At 44.6% G+C, this 20,208-nt stretch overlaps 1 protein-coding gene across 1 annotated transcript in view; it reads right to left on the bottom strand.

Annotated features, from left to right (window-relative positions):
• Positions 1–20,208, bottom strand: part of LOC124798745 (putative odorant receptor 71a) — a 91,447-nt gene that overhangs the window by 57,914 nt on the left and 13,325 nt on the right. The window contains exon 2 of the mRNA XM_047262273.1: positions 8,797–9,179. Within this exon, the coding sequence (XP_047118229.1) occupies positions 8,797–9,179 (383 nt within the window). The remainder of the gene's footprint in view (positions 1–8,796; positions 9,180–20,208) is intronic.

Raw genomic sequence — 20,208 nt, 5'->3', positions numbered from 1 at the left:
GTGGTACACAGAACAGGTCCGAACGCTGTTGCAGAGGCAACGGAAAAAGCATGCGAAGTTCAGAAGAACGCGAAATCCCGAAGATTGGCTAAAATTTACAGACGCGCGAAATTTGGCACAGACTTCAATGCGAGATGCCTTTAATAGGTTCCACAACGAAACATTGTCTCGAAATTTGGTAGAAAATCCGAAGAAATTCTGGTCGTGTGTAAAGTACACAAGCGGCAAGACGCAGTCAAGACCTTCGCTGCGCAGTGCCGATGGTACTGTTAACCGACGACTGTGCCGTTAAAGCGGAGTTATTGAACGCAGTTTTCCGAAATTCCTTCACCAGGGAAGACGAATGGAATATTCCAGAATTTGAAACACGAACAGCTGCTAGCATGAGTTTCTTAGAAGTAGATACCTTAGGGTTTGCGAAGCAATTCAATTGGCTTGATACGGGCAAGTCTTCAGGTCCAGATTATATACCGATTAATTTCCTTTCAGATTACGCTGATACAATAGCTCCCTACTTAGCAATCATATACAACCGCTCGCTCACCGATAGATCTCTACCTACAGAGTGGAAAATTGCGCAGGTCGCAACAGTGTTTAAGAAGGGTAGTAGGAGTAATCCATCGAACTACAGACCTATATCATTGACGTCGGTTTGCAGTAGGGTTTTGGAACATATACTATATTCAAACATTATGAATCACCTCGAAGGGACGATCTATTGGTACGTAATGAGCATGGTTTCAGAAAACATCGTTCTTGTGCAACGCAGCTAGCTCTTTATTCGTACGAAGTAATGGCCGCTACCGGCAGGGGATCTCAAGTTGATTCCGTATTTCTAGATTTCTGGAAAGCTTTTGACACCGTTCTTCACAAGCGACTTCTAATCAAGCTGCGGGCCTATGGGGTATCGTCTCAGTTGTGCAACTGGATTCGTGATTTCCTGTCAGGAAGGTAGCAGTTCGTAGTAATAGACGGCAAATCATCGAGTAACACTGAAGTGATATCAGGTGTTCCCCAGGGAAGCGTCCTGGGACCTCTGCTGTTCCTGATCTATACAAATGACCTGGGTGGCAATCTGAGCAGTTCTCTTAGGTTGTTCGCAGATGATACTGTAATTTACCGTCTAGTAAGGTCATCCGAAGACCAGTATCAGTTGCAAAGCGTTTTAGAAAAGATTGCTGTATGGTGTGGCAGGTGGCAGTTGACGCTAAATAACGAAAAGTGTGAGGTGATCCACATGAGTTCCAAAAGAAATCCGTTGGAATTCGATTACTCGATAAATAGTACAATTCTCAAGGCTGACAATTCAACTAAGTACCTGGGTTATAAAATGACGAACAACTTCAGTTGCCGGCCGCGGTGGTCTAGCGGTTCTAGGCGCTCAGTCCCGAGCCGCGCGACTGCTACGGTCGCAGGTTCGAATCCTGCTTCGGGCATGGATGTGTGTGATGTCCTTAGGTTAGTTAGGTTTAAGTAGTTCTAAGTTCTATGGGACTGATGACCACAGATGTTAAGTCCCATAGTGCTCAGAGCCATTTGAACCAACTTCAGTTGGAAAGACCACATAGATAATATTGTGGGAAAGGCGAGCCAAAGGTTGCATTTCATTGGCAGGACACTTAGAACATACAACAAGTCCACTAAAGAGACAGCTTACACTACACTCGTTCGTCCTCTGTTAAAATATTGCTGCGCGGCGTGGGATCCTTACCAGGTGGGATTGACGGAGGACATCGAAAGGGTGCAAAAAAGGGCAGCTCGTTTTGTATTATCACGTAATAGGGGAGAGAGTGTGGCAGATATGATACGCGAATTGGGATGGAAGTCATTAAAGCAAAGACGTTTTTCGTCGCGGCGAGATCTATTTACGAAATTTCAGTCACCAACTTTCTCTTCCGAATGCGAAAATATTTTGTTGAGCCCAACCTACATAGGTAGGAATGATCATCAAAATAAAATAAGAGAAATCAGAGCTCCAACAGAAAGGTTTAGGTGTTCGTTTTTCCCGCGCGCTGTTCGGGTGTGGAATGGTAGAGAGATAGTATGATTGTGGTTCGATGAACCCTCTGCCAAGCACTTAAATGTGAATTGCAGAGTAGTCATGTAGATGTAGATGTAGATGTAGATCTTGCGCTCTCTGATTTTCACCTTTTTCCGGTCTCTTGTCGCACAGCCTTCAATGAACTTCCTTCGCGGATGAAAATGCGCTGCGAACATGACACGACGAACTCTTCGCCTCAAAACCACGTGATTTCTGCAGTCACGGAATCGAAAAGTCACCCCAGCGTTGACTGTTGTACATAGTGAAGGGGACTATGCAAGGTATTTCAAAAAGAATTATCTGATTTCAAAACTGCGTGTTTATTGACAAAAACATACTACGAACATGGGATGGATTGCAAAATACTCTCAAAAACTTAAATTTTTAGCTTTTCTATTACAAATGCTCTAAGTGTCCACCAGTAACAGTATGAAAAACGTCTAGACGATAGCTAAATTCGTCATAAAATTCACAAAATGTATCTGCTTTTACAGAAGTTATGGCAGCTTTTGTTCCGCTGTTCACTTGTTCTATGTCACTCGGTAAAGGAGAGATGAACAGAATTTCCTTCACATACTTCCGCAATGAAAAATCGCATGCGGTCATGTCTGGCGAGATAGGAGGCCAAGAATGCAGAGCACATTTTCGGGGCTCCGTGCGCCCTATGCAGTGTTGAGGCAGAGGGTGACCCAGAAACTGAGGTACGATGTTGTGCCAGTGTGCTGAGACTTCTCGAAGTTGTGGAAAAGGCCAGTTCTGCAGTATTTGAAGGTAGCTGAACGCTGGATAGGGTACACTGGACCCCGAGACACTGCCCTTCATTCTTGGCCTCCTAGATTGCCAGACATGACCCTATGCGATGTTTTCTTGTGGGGACATGTGAACCAAAGTGTGCTCATCTCCCCTTTACCTCCTCGAATAGAAAAAGAGAAGAACAGTAAAACAGCCGCCATAACTTCTGTAAAAGCAGAGACATTGCGCAAAGTTTATGACGAATTTAGCTGTTGTTCATGCTGCTACTGGTGGACAAATAACGCACTTGTAATAGTAAAGCTAAAACTTTAACAATTTATGAGTGTGTATTTTGCTGTTCACCCATGTTTGTAGTATGCTTTTATCAATAAATAAGGAGTTTTGAAATCAGATCATTCTTTTTGTAACACACTGTATTTTTTATTACTAAAGTCTCTGTTATATGTATTGTTATGACTTCCTTTGCACGCTGTGGGTTCTTCAATGGCTACAGTAGCGGGGAACAGATGCTGTTCATGAACAGAGAATCCAGGTATTAATTTATTCTACATCTAAAATCAAATAGGAAAAATAATACATAGATTTGTTGCTGTTTTCCAGTTGCTAATAGCAGATCTGAATGTAGATATATGTACAGATACAAAAGATTTATAAATCTGTCACCGTTCAGTACAACGTCTATTCAGAAGATGTCGAGTCCTGGCCACTATGGAAGTCTGTAAATGTTATTCAACTGGAAAAACACACGGCTGCTTTCTGTGACGATGTTGCTGGAAAGTTTGTACAACGCCACGACAAATGTCTAAGTCAAAGCGGCGACTATTTAGAGAGGTAGCTGGAAGGTGTGGCTAACTGACGCGAATAAAAAACTTTTGATTTTCACTGTGGTTTTCATTTCTCGACCAGTCGGATCTTATTTTCCGAGCAGCAGTGTCAATTCGAGCCTGCACGCGGCCCTTTTCCGTCACAGTAGGCCATCTTTGCACTGGAACTGTAATTTACAATTATTTTCTCCCCAAAAATCTGAGACGACTACATTCACACATCCCAGTGTGTGCTACGAGTGTAGGTGGCTACACACGTCTGACGTGAGAAATAACCTTAAGTAAGCTTTTCGGGAGAGCGGCGTCCAACAGCAGCGGTGCGATACGTTTAGGCTACAGCTTCGTGTCGCTACCGTTTGATCACATTGCATTATACAAGTAAAATTATTAAACGTAGGCATAGCTGGACAGTCCTGAATGCTTATATACATTTAAAGTCACTCTTAATAACGAGGGAAACCTTGTTTGTGAAGCACACTAACATTTAACATTCAAGTAACATTCATTTCAACTTTAACATTTCATAAATATCTCTCCCTTTAATTTTCTGTTGCCATATAAAAGCACGCATCGGTGCAAAGTATTCCACGCCTTTGAGTTATGCACACAGGGGGAAGGCGTCTCCCCATACCAGAGGACGACACTCGTGCCTGTGCTTGCGTGTGGGGCGAGCACAGTCGCGCGGCGACTACCCGCATGACGCGCAGGTGCAAACAAACGCACCTTGACGGCCAGTTTCCACGTAGGGTACAGCGTTCAGAGTGTGTTCCGACTATGTTCCGACTGCGTCTTAGGGAGTGGGATCGCGACTGAACTCGTCCTGTTCGCTTTGCAAATGCGCCAAATACCTCATTTCGGCAAAGTGTGCTGTGTAGCTGCTGAGTCCAATACATGCGGTTGCCGTACTGTAGGCTATCCGTCGGCAGAGCGAATCCACGACAGGTGACAGGTGCGCAGCGGATACACAGTGCGCCATGTGGAAACTACATCAAAGCGATGGTACGTCGCCTGTTGGCGGTCGTTTGGTTTTCGGCTCAGTCCGGTTTTCCCCGAACTCCTACGAATCGCCAGCCGTTGTGGCCCAGCGGTTCTAGGCACTTCAGTCTGGAACCGCGCTGCTGCTACGGTCGCGGGTTCGAATCCCGCCTCGGGCATGGATGTGTGTGATGTCCTTAGGTTAGTTAGGTTTAAGTAGTTCTAAGTTCTAGAGGACTGATGACCTCAGATGTTAAGTCCCATAGTGCTCAGAGCCACTTGAACCAATCCTACGACTCTCTCTTGAATGCACAGGTCCTGTCTCACCTCACACTAGCCTCTCCGGATTTTTCGTAAGCTTGGGAGAGCAGCTGGTAATACTTCTTCGGCAGCATCCGGAACTCGACGATGTGTCGCATAAAGACTACGACAATACTCTTGTCGAAGACTATATATAGAGGGAAATCGGTGAGAAGCTTAACAAATCCAGAAAGTATAAGTTCTGTTCGTCTTACTTTTTGTTACACTTGCTGAAGGTAACAGTGATAATATTTTCCACATTCAGCTACATTTCTGCTTACTTGTAGAAGCAACAGATTGTATTTTATTGGAGCTCTTGCCAGACGCAAAACCATCTCTGGCAGATTCCAAAGAAGAAGTGGAGACTTTTACCAACGTTTAAAGTTCCCTATATTATGTTTTAAATTGAGAAGAAAACGAGGACGATGAGGTAGGTCCATCCTCGGTGGATTACAGTACTTCCTCTCTAATTTCTACAACAGTAAGGTGTGATGACCATATTGTAGTGTTGGCAGAAGAGCCAACATTGTGTTTCTAGAGGAGGCCGAAATGCACGCGTTTAATTACACGCTGACTGGCGTGAGGTCTGGAACAGGACAATATCTTGAGAATTGCAAATAAAGTACGTAGATGAGGTAATGCTTAACTTGAATCCACAATTGTAGAACATCTCTCTTTACGGTATATGCTTCACATAATAAATATCAATTGAATACGGCGCCTTGCTAGGTCGTAGCAAATGACGTAGCTGAAGGCTATGCTAACTATCGTCTCGGCAAATGAGAGCGTAGTTGTCAGTGAACCTTTCCTTGCAAAGTCGGCTGTACAACTGGGCGAGTGCCAGGACGTCTCTCTAGACCTGCCGTGTGGTGGCGCTCGGTCTGCTATCACTGACAGTGGCGACACGCGGATCCGCCGTATACTAACGGACCGCGGCCGATTTAAAGGCTACCACCTAGCAAGTGTGGTGTCTGGCGGTGACACCACACATATAAACAAAGGCCAAGAGTTCTTTGATTTCGCCTGGCAGCGCTGATAACAGTATGGAAAGTGCATTGTCTGATTTTGTAAGAACCACGAGTGAGCTCTTGCAACTGCTCCAAGTGTCCGAGAAGTAAAGAAAGAAAAGTCGTGACATTGTTTGCGGTTTTCATTAACATGGGTAAGGAACTTGCAATATTTGTTGAGCAGCATCCAAAGCTCATTCTACACTGAAACGCATATTCAAATAGAGAAATATGTAAACAGGTAGAATACGGCGCTGTGGTCGCCAACGCCTATGTAAGACAACAAGCGTCTGGCGCAGTTTTTAGATCGGTTCGTGCTGCTACAATGGCAGGTTATCAAGATTTAAGCGACTTTGAACGTGGTGTCTGTTGTGACTTGGCGAGACAGCCAAGCCACTATGAGGTAGCCGAAAGGCACGCGTTTAAGCTCACGCAGGCTGGCGTGAGGTCTGGAACAGTTAAAGGAGTTGGGTCCAGTAAAAAAAGTACGTAGCTTCTGGAATACTTAACTTTAATCCATAATTGGTGAACATCGGTCTGACAGTACATGCATCAAGATAAATAGCAAATGATAATGGCGCCTTGCTAGGTCGTAGCAAATGACGTAGCTGAAAGCTATGCTAACTGTCGTCTCGGCAAATGAGAGCGTAATTTGTCAGTGAACCATCGCTAGCAAAGTCGGCTGTACAACTGGGGCGAGTGCTAGGACGTCTCTCTAGACCTGCCGTGTGGCGGCGCTCGGTCTGCAATCACTGATAGTGGCGACACGCGGGTCCGACGTATACTACCGGACCGCGGCCGATTTAAAGGCTACCACCTAGTAAGTGTGGTGTCTGGCGGTGACACCACAGTGACGGCTCAGGACCGATGGCATACAGCATCTCCGAGGTAGTGTGATTGAGGAAACATCATCAATATGGGCTTTCGGAGCCAAAGGCCCACTCGTGTACCGTTGGTGACTGTACGACAGGCCGGCCGGTGTGGCCGCGTGGTTCTAGGTGCTTCAGTCTGGAACCGCGCGACCGCTACGGTCGCAGGTTCGAATCCTGCCTCGGGCATGGATGTGTCTGATGTCCTTAGGTTACTTAGGTTTAAGTAGTTCTAGGGGACTTATGACCACAGATGTTTAGTCCCATAGTACTCAGAGCCATTTGAACCATTTTTAAACTCGACATAAAAGTTTTCTGGGTTTGGTACCGCGTCATAATGTGAAAACTACTGCTGCTATAGAAAAACCAACGTTTCGGTCACGATTGCAGCGGCCTTCTTCTGGGTCTAATGGTGCGTTCTAGCTATGCAGTGTCCTTTATATTTTGTTGTTAGTGTTCACTGCGCATGCCATTACGTCATAATTTTAAAAAGGTAGTTAGTTTCATTGCTCACTTAAGGAAGAAGGAGAGGGATTTTAATAGGTAATTGCGGTGGAGGGAGAACGTGACCTCTGTTGTCCATTGGCTCTTGTGTTATGTACCATGATTGGTGGTCACCGTCGAATGAGAAGTTGGCTGCTGTTTACCAACTGCTGGACGTCGGCCGCGCGGCGGCAGTTACTCGCCGGTAGTGCCCGTGCCTCGTGTTGACAGTGCGGTCTGTTGGGCTCCGATTGCTGGCAGCCAAGATGGGGCAAGCCTGAGTCCATCCTCCCTGTTCATGTTACTAGGGTGTTTAAGTGTTTCGATGGCCTCTCTGATTTTGCGTTTCGTCATAATTGGCTGCTTGGCCAACACACAGGCTTCACTGAATTTTATTTCTTTTCCGCAGTCATGGTGATGTTCTGCGACTGGGGATTTGCTGTGTTGCCCTAGACGAATATAACGCTCGTGCTTCCGAATGCGCGTTGCTATTGGCCTGCCAGTCTCGCCGATGAATGCCTCTACACGTTCGCATTCCACCTTGTAAACGCCTGCAGTGTGTAATGCATACACCTTGTCCTTGGTGAAGGCTAGCACGTCCTGGACCACTATAGAAGACAGGCTGCCCCTCAACGCGGCGAAGGTGTTTGCCTATTCGGTCAGTAACGTTTTTCACATAGGGTAAGCGTACTGTTGGCTGCAGTTTGTCTATTTCCTGCTTATCTTTCTTGCTTGTGTTCGTCGACAAGGCTGTGTTTATCGACTTATGGCTGTAGCCATTGGCTAGAAACGTTGTGCGTAACATTTTAAGTTCAGGCGCGATGTTTTGAGCATCACTTAGGCGCTGTGCACGGATTGCCGAAGAGCAATCTTCCGCGCTTGGTGGTGGTAGGATTGGGCGTGCAGATACCTGTCAGTATGTATAGGCTTACGATATAATCTGTGCCCCAGTGTTCCCTCCGTTCTCCTGTACACTTCAACGTCTAGAAACGGGATAGCACCATTCTTTTCTACTTCCAGCGTGAACTCTATCTTCCTGTGCATATTGTTCAAATATTCGTGGAACTTGTGTAGCTCCGTTTCACCATGAGGCCATATAGCGGACGTGTCGTCCACGTATCTAAACGTGGGCGTAAAGGAGCTGAACCGAGGGCCGTTGCTTCAAAGGCTTGAATGAATGAATGAGTACGTCGGAGGTTGAGTTCTCCCTGAGGCATTGGTGTGTGTGCTGTCCCTAGCGCAAGTTAGTTTCAGTTAGATTAAGGAGTGTGTAGGCCTAAGGACCGAAGACCTCAGCAGTTTGGTCCCAGATTCCAAATTTTCTTCGTCTCAATAAAACCAAATAAGTCTCGAGAGCCACAACAACATCCTCGTCTATTTTCGCGATTGGTGACTGAACGCAGCTTGCACACGGTCCGTGATGTGGGAGTGCATGTGAAGCGTCACGGCAGGGGCACAGTCGAAGGACTGACTGAACACGGCGTCCTATGAGGAAACCGGCCTTGAGAGTCGCGCGGCGGCCCAGAGATGCGACTCGACCTCACCGTATGATGAGCTGGTGGTGGCGGACGTTGTCTTCCAGCAGGCGGTTCTCCGGCGCGGCGGCGAATTCGCGGTCGACGGCGTGTCGTTCATCGTGGAGGGCCGCCTCCTTGGAGGGCCGCCGCCAGCCCACGACGGCCACGTTGTCGCGCAGGATGGCGAGCTCGGCGGCGAGGTGCAGCATGAGCGCGAAGTAGCAGATGTTGAGGCAGAGCGAGATCTGCGGCACGAGCAGCAGGCTCAGCGCCTGGCCGGCGTACACCGCCTCGTAGTAGGGAGACGCCGTCGCGTCGAACGGCAGCCAGGCGGGCAGCGGCAGCCGGCGGTCGGCGCCCGAGATCAGCGGCTGCACCGACCACGCCAGCGCCGCCGCCACCGCGTTCACCTGCCGGCAGGAGGCAAGAGCACGGCTGGGTCTCACACCCGGGATAGCGCCAACAGCTGCTCAACAATGGTGCGGATTATTGCTACAGTCGATCATAAGAAGTGTTTTACGTTTACATTCATTGTTGTGTTAAAGCGATTGTTGTAACTGGAGGTGTAGCAGCTCAACAATCGCCACCGCAGTCAACCGGTAAACAGTGTGGCGAGTTTAAGCATATTGACAGAATGGAAAAAAAGATGAAACAGACAGATGAGGAAAGAAGGAAGTTGCTTGAGAATTAATACATTGAATTTAGTTGGGGAACTATGCGAAAGGTCAATCAGTGAAACTTGTAATGGTACTTGAATTACGTAACCATTACGGCACCTCACCTGAACCTCTCGATACCGGCAATACTACTGTGTTTCTGTAAAGTAGTTAACATATTTCTGAGACAACATTCAGATTTGATTTCATTAATACAGAGGTACTTTGATACATCGATGTGTTTATATTGCAATGATGTTATTCGTATGTGTATTCTTTCTTTTGTCACTATGATCTTTGATGTACTTGTAACTCTTGATTTTTGGGTGCGTAAGCAGTAAGTTGTTAGAGAGTCGGACCTTTAGAGAGTCAAGTCTTGGACGTCATGTTGAAAAGACGCACATTGTCGTCAGCTTATAAAACATGAACTGTAACGGTGGGGAAGATGTTTTCAAGTATGTTTTGAATCGTTATGTTTTGTGTGTTACGTGCCATTGCAACAAAAGCAATAAAAAAAGAAGTGTAACTTAAATTCGGAGTGCTGATTACTTTTTTACATCCCCATTGTCCTGCAAAAGAGTAATCTTCAAGAATGGTTTGTGAAACACATCTATAAAACTTTTGAATATCGCATAATAAAACCTAGGCCTCTTTGCATCCGAACTTGGAATCACCACCACCTAGATTTTCGACGATTGAGCCATAATTTTACAACAAGACCAGCGTGAGAAACACGAAAAGATGAGTGCCCAGTTTATTCATTATTACATGAAATGACTTTATTAACTGTGCTCTAATGACACCTGCCACATAATAACTTTATTGTTGCCCGAAAATGCAGTATTTAGCAGTGTGAGCAACACCACAATCATTATTAAATTTTGATCTTTGTTGTGGTAGGGTTGTTAGAAACAAGAAGTTTCTGACAGCAGCGAGTTGGATGAAAATGAACAGGGTATGTATTGATTTTTATTACTTTTTGCAGATATTTTGGAGTATGTAAGGATGTTTGTCTCGGTAGATGAGTGTCTTTTGTTCTAGTGTTCGGTTCTGCACTCACATTTTTATAGATATTCAAGCAACAAGAAAGCCGAAGTACAAATTGATCACCTTGAAAAAGACATGGCGGCCCATCAGGTATGATATGGAAGAGAGATTCTTACGTAAACCAGAGGATGTGGTCTGCTGTTAACGTAATGAGGACCCCATAAGGAACTAGGCTGGGGATAAAACCTGACACAACAGGTAAAGCTTTTCTCATGAACCTTGATGATAATATCTTGGATAACATTTTGATGTATCCGAACCATAAACTAGGCAGTCTTTGGGGAATCATCTGAATATATTTTCGAGAAAATTCGAAAGCATGTTAAAGGGAAGAAATTGTGTCAGCAATTGGAATTGTTTTGAACTGTGGAGTCCATAGACAGAACAAGGGCAGTTTATGTTCCTACAGTTCTCCGTCCTGTTTCTCTAAAAAAGGTTACTCCGGGAAGGGTCCGGTTTGCCTGTAGTGATGATGTCACTTTAGTCAGTAACGTGCCTAAGAAAGGAAAGGTTGTTGCATTATTGTCAACTCAACATCACGACATGAATGTGCGGAACAGAAGCCAGACATCATCCTGTTCTACAACTGTACAATGTCTGGAGTGGATATATTCCATAAGCGTGCAAGAATGCACAGCTGTCGTCGAGCAATTGCAGTATATAATTCGTATGTTGTACTTGAAGATACACACAAGTTATGGGCAAAGAATCACCAGACAAAGAGTTCTGGAAGAAGGCAGTACCTGAAAAATCTAGCTCAGGAACTTTGCGATCTCAACATGAAAAGACACACTCAAAATGCTGTAGGCCTACACTCAAAATAAACTTCAGCGTTATCGGCTGTTGTCTATGAGTGTAACCGACCCAAGGTGCTGTAAGCAGAGGAAAGAAACATCATTACAGAGCTTTGACAGAAAGTGACACATGCAGCTGTGCATAATCTGCCAAAGAAAGGACGCTGTTAGTTATGTGCCAGAAGCAAATACCGTAATTACATACCTCTTGGAATAGGTATATCTCCACTGCACACATCAAGAACGAAGAAGTAGTTCATATGTAAAGTGTTCTGAGTGTGAATTTGAGTAACCCTTGTAATTGTGAAATTAATATAAATAAATGTAAAATCATTTTTTTATAATTTATTTAAACATTTTTCAAAGGAATTCTTTTATAAAAACAAGTCCCAGTGACCCTCACTCAGTAATAATAATCAACATTTGTAACTTCTAGTTTACCAAAAATAATGAAATGTGTACGTCATATGGTTTATCTTAGAGAAAGTTTAATGGTAGAGGGATCAATCGCTGACTCCTCCTATGGGCGTTGGCCAGTGCAACATAGAGCAATGGTATGCAACTGTTAAAGAAACTATAGAGGTTTGAGAGAAGAAGGCCGCAGTCAGAAGGATCGTTTCGTGCTTCGCAGATTGCTTTACAACGGGTTTCTGCCGAGATTCATTACAAGCGGTGGCAGAGTGGTTGAGGCACCCAGTGGCCTCCTGCGTGTGAATGCGTGACGTGCACAATGTTGACGGAGTGCGGCGTCATCGAGCGGTGGCGTAACGCCACTGCTCAGTAGGTGACGTCCCATGGATTCTGCAGCTAAGGAGGCGACGGCCGATCCGTGGCCGATGTCTCCAACACTGGCCGCCTGGTGGCAACAGCTGACACAGCGACCGCCACCCACTGCTGTAGCGTGGTGCCTGCCCTGCTACACTGAGGCGAGAAAGGTCATGGGATAGCGACATGCACGTATACAGATGGTGGTAGTATCATATACAAGGTACAAAAAGGCAGTGTATGGGCCGAGCTGTCATTTGTGCTCCGGAGAATAACGCGAAGAAGTTTCCGATGTGATTATGGCTACACGAAGAGAATTAAGACTTTGATCATGGAATGGTGGTTGGAGCTAGACGCGTGGAACATTTCACTTTGGTAATCGTTAGGGAACTCAATATTACGAGATTCACAGTGTCAAGAGTGTGTCGAGTATTCCGAATTTTAGGCAGTACCTCTCAGTACGGACAATGCAGTGGCCGACGGCGATCACTTAAAGACCGAGGGCAGCAACGTTTGCGTAAAGTTGTCAGTGCTAACAGACCTGCACCACTGCGTGAAATAACCGCAGAAATCAATGTGGGACATACGACGAATGTATCCTAAAGGACGGTGTGGCGAAAATTTGGCGTTCACTAGTCATGACACCAGTCGACCGACGCGAATGCCTTTGCTAACAGCACGACATCGCCTGCAGCACCTCTCCTGGACTCTTGACCACATCGGTTGGACCCTGTACAACAGGAAGATTGTGGCCTGTCGGACGAGTCCCAGTTTCAGTTGCTATGAGGTAATGTTAGGGTTCGAGTATGGCGACCACCCCAGGAAACCATGAACCCAAGTTGTCAAAAATGCACTGAACAACCAAGCAGCAGTGGTATGGGCTGTGGTTGCATGGAATGGACTGAACCGTTCATTGAAAAGAAATGCTTATGTTCGGCTACCTGGAGACCAGTTGCAGCCATTCATAGTCTTCATGTTTCCAAGCAACGATGCAATTTTTCGTGGATGACGATGCGTCTTGGCAGCAGCCCACAAGTATTTGTGATTGGTTTGAAGAACATTCTGGACAATTCGAGCGAATTATTTGGCCACACAAATCGCCCGACATGAATCACATCGAATATTTATGAGACATAATCGAGAGATCAGTTCTTGCACGTAATCCTGCACTGACAACACTTCCGCAGCTATGGCTCAGTATTTCTGCAGGGCACTTCCAACGGTTTGTGGAGTGCATGCCAAGTCTAGTAGCTGCAATACGCTGGGCAAAAGGAGGTCGAACACAACATTAGGAGGTATCCCATGACTTCTGTCACATCAGTGTATGTGCCAGATCTCGGCTGCCCCCATGGCGGTTCTGCATCTCTTGTCTCCGGATAGGCTGCCCTGATGCTGTGAAAAGCTGCTGACACTGTAGAGCATTCTGGATAGTGCCCCAAAAGCCACCACTAGATGCATGAGTGTCTGGATGTGCGAGTGAATGAGAGTATATTAAAACAACGCTACAGCAAGAAAGTAGACGACTTATTACAGAAAGATCTGCTATTCACGGCATAAACCTACCTTATTAGGAAGAACTCCTTATCAACATTATTATCTCCAAGAATAAGACCTCCACATTCCACCCGCCTCAACAAGAACATTTCCATCGTTCCTAGCCTCGAACTCACATAAGAATTTCCACATCCCTCAGAGAAGTCACTCCTAATCCCTAAAACCAGGTGTGAGAATGTGTGTTTGAATGCGTGTGTGCAGCCAAAAGTAGCAAGACTTTGAACCAGTACTGGAGTTTAACCATAAACATCTCGTTAGTGCCATGTAAAAGGTTAATGTTCCCCATACATAGCTTTGAAAGAGTAGCCGCAAGCTAGGACTTCAGAAGATACCAAGAAAAGCAAGAAGATGAAGTCCTTCTGATGAACCGCAACTGCAGTCTATGCAGTCAGTTCGTCAGCCATCTGCAGATGGTAACGTGGTCGTTTGCCGACTTACCGAGCACGTTGGATACCGATATCCGTGTACTATTTTGTCATAAATTCCATCTTAAGAAGTTGGAAAATCACATTTATTCATGCTCTGTAAAATGTTATTTACTGGTTGACAAAAACACACCTATTGGTCTTTATTTTCGTATGTTTTCTGAGAACATACCAGATCACTCGAGAATGCATTTCTTTATAGGACTCCAAGAACATTCCAAAACGTTCGAGAACATTTAAAAACGTTGAAAAATATGGGATGAGAAGTTCCGCCTTATGCAAGACACCTTTTTTCTTTTGTTTCACCCATACATGTTTCAGCACTTATGTGCTATCGTCAGTGGGTTCTATTTTTATTTTTAACTGTAAATTTGTTGTTAACATATTAACACTTGCGTCGTTTACAACATTATGTAAAAGTTACATTTATAACTGGATTGGCGAAAAGTGGGTGTAATCATAAGTAACATACCTTACGTGATGTAGCAGAACAGCTACCAAACAAGTGGACAATAACATCATGTAACATACCTTACATGATGTTATTGTCCACTTGTTTGGTAGCTGTTCTGCTACATCATGTAAGGTATGTTACTTATGATTACACCCACTTTTCGCCAATCCAGTTATAAATGTAACTTTTACATAATGTTGTAAACGACGCAAATGTTAATATGTTAACAACAAATTTACAGTTAAAAATAAAAATAGAACCCATTGACGATAGCACAAAAGTGCTGAAACATGTATTGGTGAAACAAAGGAAAAAAGGTGTCTTGCATAAGACGGAACTTCTCATCCCATTTTCTTAGCAAGCACAGAGACAACAAGAAGAACTGCACCACAAGATGATTATTGAAAAATATTCGAGAACGGTAAAGAAAACTCCAACATTCCCTAAGGATTTACCTCCTTGGCACTCAGCCTCCAGTTGGTTCACCGACTTCCCATAAGAAGTCCACCAGCGCGATGTGCTACTTTGACACCCATGTCTTCGAGTCCAACCCCTGCAGCTCCAAACCGAAACTTTTTGCTTGTATGAGGGTTGGAGGACTAGCAACTCATACAATGCATAAGGCTACAGGTGTGGGTTGTGGACTTATGGCGGCAGTCGAGGACAAACCATGCTTACGTTTATTATGTACTAGCAGAGAAACCCGCCGTTGCGCAGGTATTTATTTATAGCTGTGCTTCCACGCAGCGTCTGATCTTGTGCGTCATGTTTATGACGTCAGATCTCCTCAACTATGTGTCGGACAGTGATATAATTTCGTGGGTACGTTCAGTGGCGTATGTGGTTACCGTTTGCAAAATGTTTTGCGAATAAAGTTAGTAGCAATGAAGTTAAAAATTTAAAGCCGCAGTTTTTCAGGTATGTCACCTCTTATGACAGTGGTATCTCTGCGTACAATGATACAATATTGTAGGCACATTCAGCGGTATATGTGGATACTGCCTGCGAAATTTATTACGAATAGAATTAATAGTAAAGAAATGATAAATCGAAACGTCATGCATGTTGTGGCAGTTTTTCACGTATCGCATTCTTTATGACGTCATATATCCAGAATTATGTGGTATACGATGATATTATATGCAGTTACATTCAATGGTGTACGAGCATACGGTCTGCAAAATGCGTCGCCAATTCAGTTAGAACGGCGAGCGGAAAAGTAGGAAGCGATTGACTTTTCTCCTTTCATAATATTGTCGGGGTTCTTAGCGAGAAAAAATTTCGTAAAAGTTTGAAGTTATGTGTGAAGTTTGTTACAAGTCACTAAGTGCTCTGATATTCAAATAGTGGATGAATGTAGGCTGACAACACACGTGTTGGTGCCTGACAGTAACGTAAATGTGTACCAAGCTTGGCTGAAACCAGTCCAGTGTATAGGAGGATATGTGGAACATACACATACACACACACACACACACACACACATATATATACAGGGTGGTCCATTGATCGTGACTGGGCCAAATATCCCACGAAATAAGCGTCAAACGAAAAAACTACCAAGATCGAAACTTGACTAGCTTGAAGGAGGAAACCAGATGGCGCTATGGTTGGCCCGCTAGATGGCGCTGCCATAGGTCAAACGGATATCAACTGCGTTTTTTTAAAATAGGAACCCCCATTTTTTATTACATATTCGTCTAGTACGTAAAGAAATATGAATGTATTCTGTGTATGACTTCTGGGTAAACTGTAACATTGTCTGGCAGCAGAAGACAAAATATTTTAGTACAAAACTCAAACTGATGCAGAAATTTTGATTAGATTGGTGAACAGTAATATAAATGAAAATATTTTTCAGTGAACAGATGGCGCTTTTCCAGTTGTATTTACATTGCATAGAATACACTAAATTAAGCAAAGATGGGGTTTTAGGAGCTGCAAGTGCAAAGAACATACGAGAATGATAACGCTGCCGATAGCGGCAAATTTTATAGAAAATTATAATCATATTTATATTAAGTAGATATTATGTATGTGTGTCTGTCTGTCTGTGACTGTGTCTGTGAGTGTTTGATAATTTAGGCTGCTGTTAAAAACAGAAATGATTCTGTTTGCTTTGGTGATTGTATATTTCAGGCACTTCAAGTATGTATAGTAATTCGACTTTCTATTGTATACGTGGAATGCCGATACTGTGCTATTAACGTGATCTAAAAGTTAACAGATCCAGCCACACACCTGTAGTTGTACTCCCTATCAGCTAAAGTGTATATCTGTCTTATATTAGTTGTAGACATAATCAGTTTGCTACCTCAGCCATTTCTTAGGTATATCCTGGAACAGATGTAAGTTTAATGATCAATAAATATAAATAAATACAAGCCACACTACTAAATACATTTCCGCATCATCACCTTTACAATCAGGATTCCCTCATCACCACTTTTGTGTACCGTGCGCCCCGATAGCTGAGTGATCAGTGCGATGGAGTGCTATGCAAAGGGGTCTGGGTTCGATTCCCGGCTGGGTTGGAGATTTTCTCCGTTCAAAGACTGGTTATTGTGTTGTAATCATCATCATCTCATCCCCATCGACACACAAGTCGCCAAAGCGGAGTCAACTCAAAAGACTTGCACCAGACGACCGGTCTACCGATGGAAGGCCCTAGCCACACGACATTTCCATTTTACTTATGTGTACCAAATACCGCACATAGTTTTGTTATAGACAAATTGCAAAATTGCAGCAGACATTAAAAAACGAAGACTGAAATTTTATGGTCACTGTCAGAGACGCCCAACAATGACGCTTCCACATAAGATTACGACATATATTGGAAAATTAAAGAATTTACCATTCTACAAACAAGTAAAAATGCATCTCTAGAAACCCTAGATAGAAGCAGTGAAAGTAGTAGACAGGAATGTGTTCAGTCAAAACAAAAACTGTTTGCTAGGACAGCGAGAGAATGAGATTCCAAAGAAAATAGGAACTAGTGGGGTGAAGAAAGAAAAGTAGAGGACAGAGAGAGGAGAGCCATAGGGAAGATCAGTAGAATGAGCCTGAAAGCATTGCCTGATTCAACAGGTTTAATCCCCAAATTAATCAGAATCCAAGCAAACTTTGAGAGGTTGTCTAGGTTGGTTCAAATGGCTCTGAGCACTGTGGGACTCAACGGTTGTTTGGGTGTATCTTCTGAGTACCATCACAGGCAAAATAAAATAAAATAAAGCGACGCACCACGAAGCAATTATCCGAATGACACTGAAATCACTGTAAATGATGTACATATACAAACAAACAAATTACTACACTTTCCGAAAAATTGGTTGATTTAATCAAGAAAAAGAGCTTTACAAATTGAGCAAGTATGGTCCTTGTGCAAGCTGTTACTTGGATTGGCGTTTACTGAGAGGTTTGCTGCATGTCCTCCTGATGGATATAGTGCAAAATTCTGTCCAAATGGAGCGTTAGATCGTTGGTTTAGCAAGCACGAAAAAAGCAGTAGGATCTCTTGCTGAAACGTAAGCCCAGAACTGCTTTCCGTGAAATGCAACAAAATGATGTACAGAATATCGTCGACGTACTGATAAGCTGTAAGGTTGCCGCAGATGACAGGCAAAGGGGTCCTGCTATGGAAAGAAATGGCACCCCTGACCATCACTGACATCACAGAGCCGTATGGCGGGATCACGAAGTGTGGGTGCCACTGCTGTCGTTGGCATCTCGAAACACGTCTTTACCCTCGGATCTCTAGTCAATGAGATATATAAATATAAAACAGTCCTCAGCGATGAGTCCCTCTTCGGACTGAGCCCCGATGATCAGCGAGGGCGTGTCTGGAGACGCTCCATACAGCGGTGGGACACCAAATCTGACTGTCGCCTGCTATGCGGCCTGACAGCCAGGAGTGATGGGCTGGGACGCCATTTCATTTTCTAGCAGGACCCCTTTAGTGCCATCAGCGGCACCCTTGCAGCACAGCAGTACATCACAGTATTCTACACTCCATTTTGTTCCCTTCATGCCAAGCCATCCTGGGCTTTCATTTCAGCAAGATAATGCCCGCCCGCACGCGGAGAGAGTTCTTTGTCTTCGTCCTTGGTGAGCCCTACCTTGGCCAGAAAGGTCACTCGGTCTCTCCCCAACTGAGAACGTTTGGAGCATTGTGGGCGCGGCCCTCCAACCACCTCGAGATTTTGACATCTATCGCGACAATTGGACATAATTTGCCCCGACATCCTTCAGGAGGACATCCATCAACGCTGTCAGTCAATGCTAAGCCGAATAACTACTTGCATGAGGGCGAGAGGTGGATCAACGCATTACTGACTTGCTCAGTTTGTGAAGCTCTTTCTCTTGGAAAGACGACGGATCAATCCCACGTCCGGCCATTCTGATTTAGGTTGTCCGTGATTTCCCTAAATCACTCCAGGCAAATGCCGGGATGGTTCCTTTGAAAGAGCACGGCCGACTTCCTTCCCTGTCCTTCCCTAATCCAATGAGACCGATGATTTCACTGTCTGGTCTCGTCCCCCAAACAACCCCACCCCCTCTTTCTCTTGAATAAATCTTCCAAATTTTCTGCTATGTAATAATTTGTTTGCTTGCACACATACATCTACGGATTTCCGGCGAATTCAGATTATTCCTTCGTGGTGCGTCGTGTTCTTCGTCTTAGAGCATATCTGGATGCAAGAGACCCACGGGTCCGGGGGCTCATTACAGAGTTATTTATTACATTCCGTTTGGTTTATTGCGCCAGTTAGCTTTGTATCTGTGTTGCTGCAGAATTAGTTCGTGACAGTGAAAATGTTGACGGTTACGCTGTGTGTCTTGAGTCCTTTTACTTGCGATACCTGCTGTTGCCGACAGGTACGTCCTCATTACTCATTCCCCTCAAGTCCGCATTCAGTACTGCTCTGTTCTGTCAATGGTTTTGTTTTTTCCGATAATGTTAGTTGTGCGTCAACACTGACACACGGTAGTTTTTATATTTTTCCTGATGAAGAGTTGGACGACGTGCACCTCGTGTGTGTGTTCACTGAATGCAATGGAAGAGCGGCACAACGGCGCTGTTCCCGCAGCGACGGTAATGGCGTCACTGTGCGCTGTGGCGCCTCTGCAGTGTTGCGCCTCTGGGTTGTTGCATTACTCTGTGTTGTGTGGTGTACGTTTTGGTTACTGAATACCACAGGATTCTTCACTGTTGCGAAGCTATTTTCACAGAACGCAAGGTACGATTGGGCGCGAAATGAAAACCGCAGTGAAAATCCGACGAAATTTTGCATAGATGTGCCGGGCAGTGTCTCTAGCGTGTCAAATCACGCCGCTCTTTTCAGTTCTGAGCGGGCAATGAGCACGTGAAGACGCCTAGAAAATAGCGCTTCCCGTGAAGTGTGAGAGCCTGCTGAGAGATTTCCACTGATGTTATGAAGCGCATATGACATAACTGCTATGCGTTTCCTCCCGCATGAGACAATTCTCGGCCGCCCTTGCAGGGGCAATGAAGATGCTCTTGCAGTGTTTTCGATGGGAATTGTTTGATCCTTCACAATACAGCCTGTAATTGGCTCCACCTGAGTTTCATCTCTTGGTCACATGAACCACTGGCTATAAAAATAACATTTTGGCACAGACAGTGATCTGTAGACTAGTGTGAGCGGCGAATATATAGAGAAGTAACTTGAAGGTGTAGCTATTTGTTGCAAATAAAACATTATCGATTTTCACAGTGGTTT

This window comes from Schistocerca piceifrons, chromosome 5 (genome assembly GCF_021461385.2).
Source record: "Schistocerca piceifrons isolate TAMUIC-IGC-003096 chromosome 5, iqSchPice1.1, whole genome shotgun sequence".
Classification (NCBI taxonomy): domain Eukaryota; kingdom Metazoa; phylum Arthropoda; class Insecta; order Orthoptera; family Acrididae; genus Schistocerca; species Schistocerca piceifrons.
Note: the sequence above shows the minus strand (reverse complement) of the source record. Positions and strands in the feature narration are given on the sequence as shown.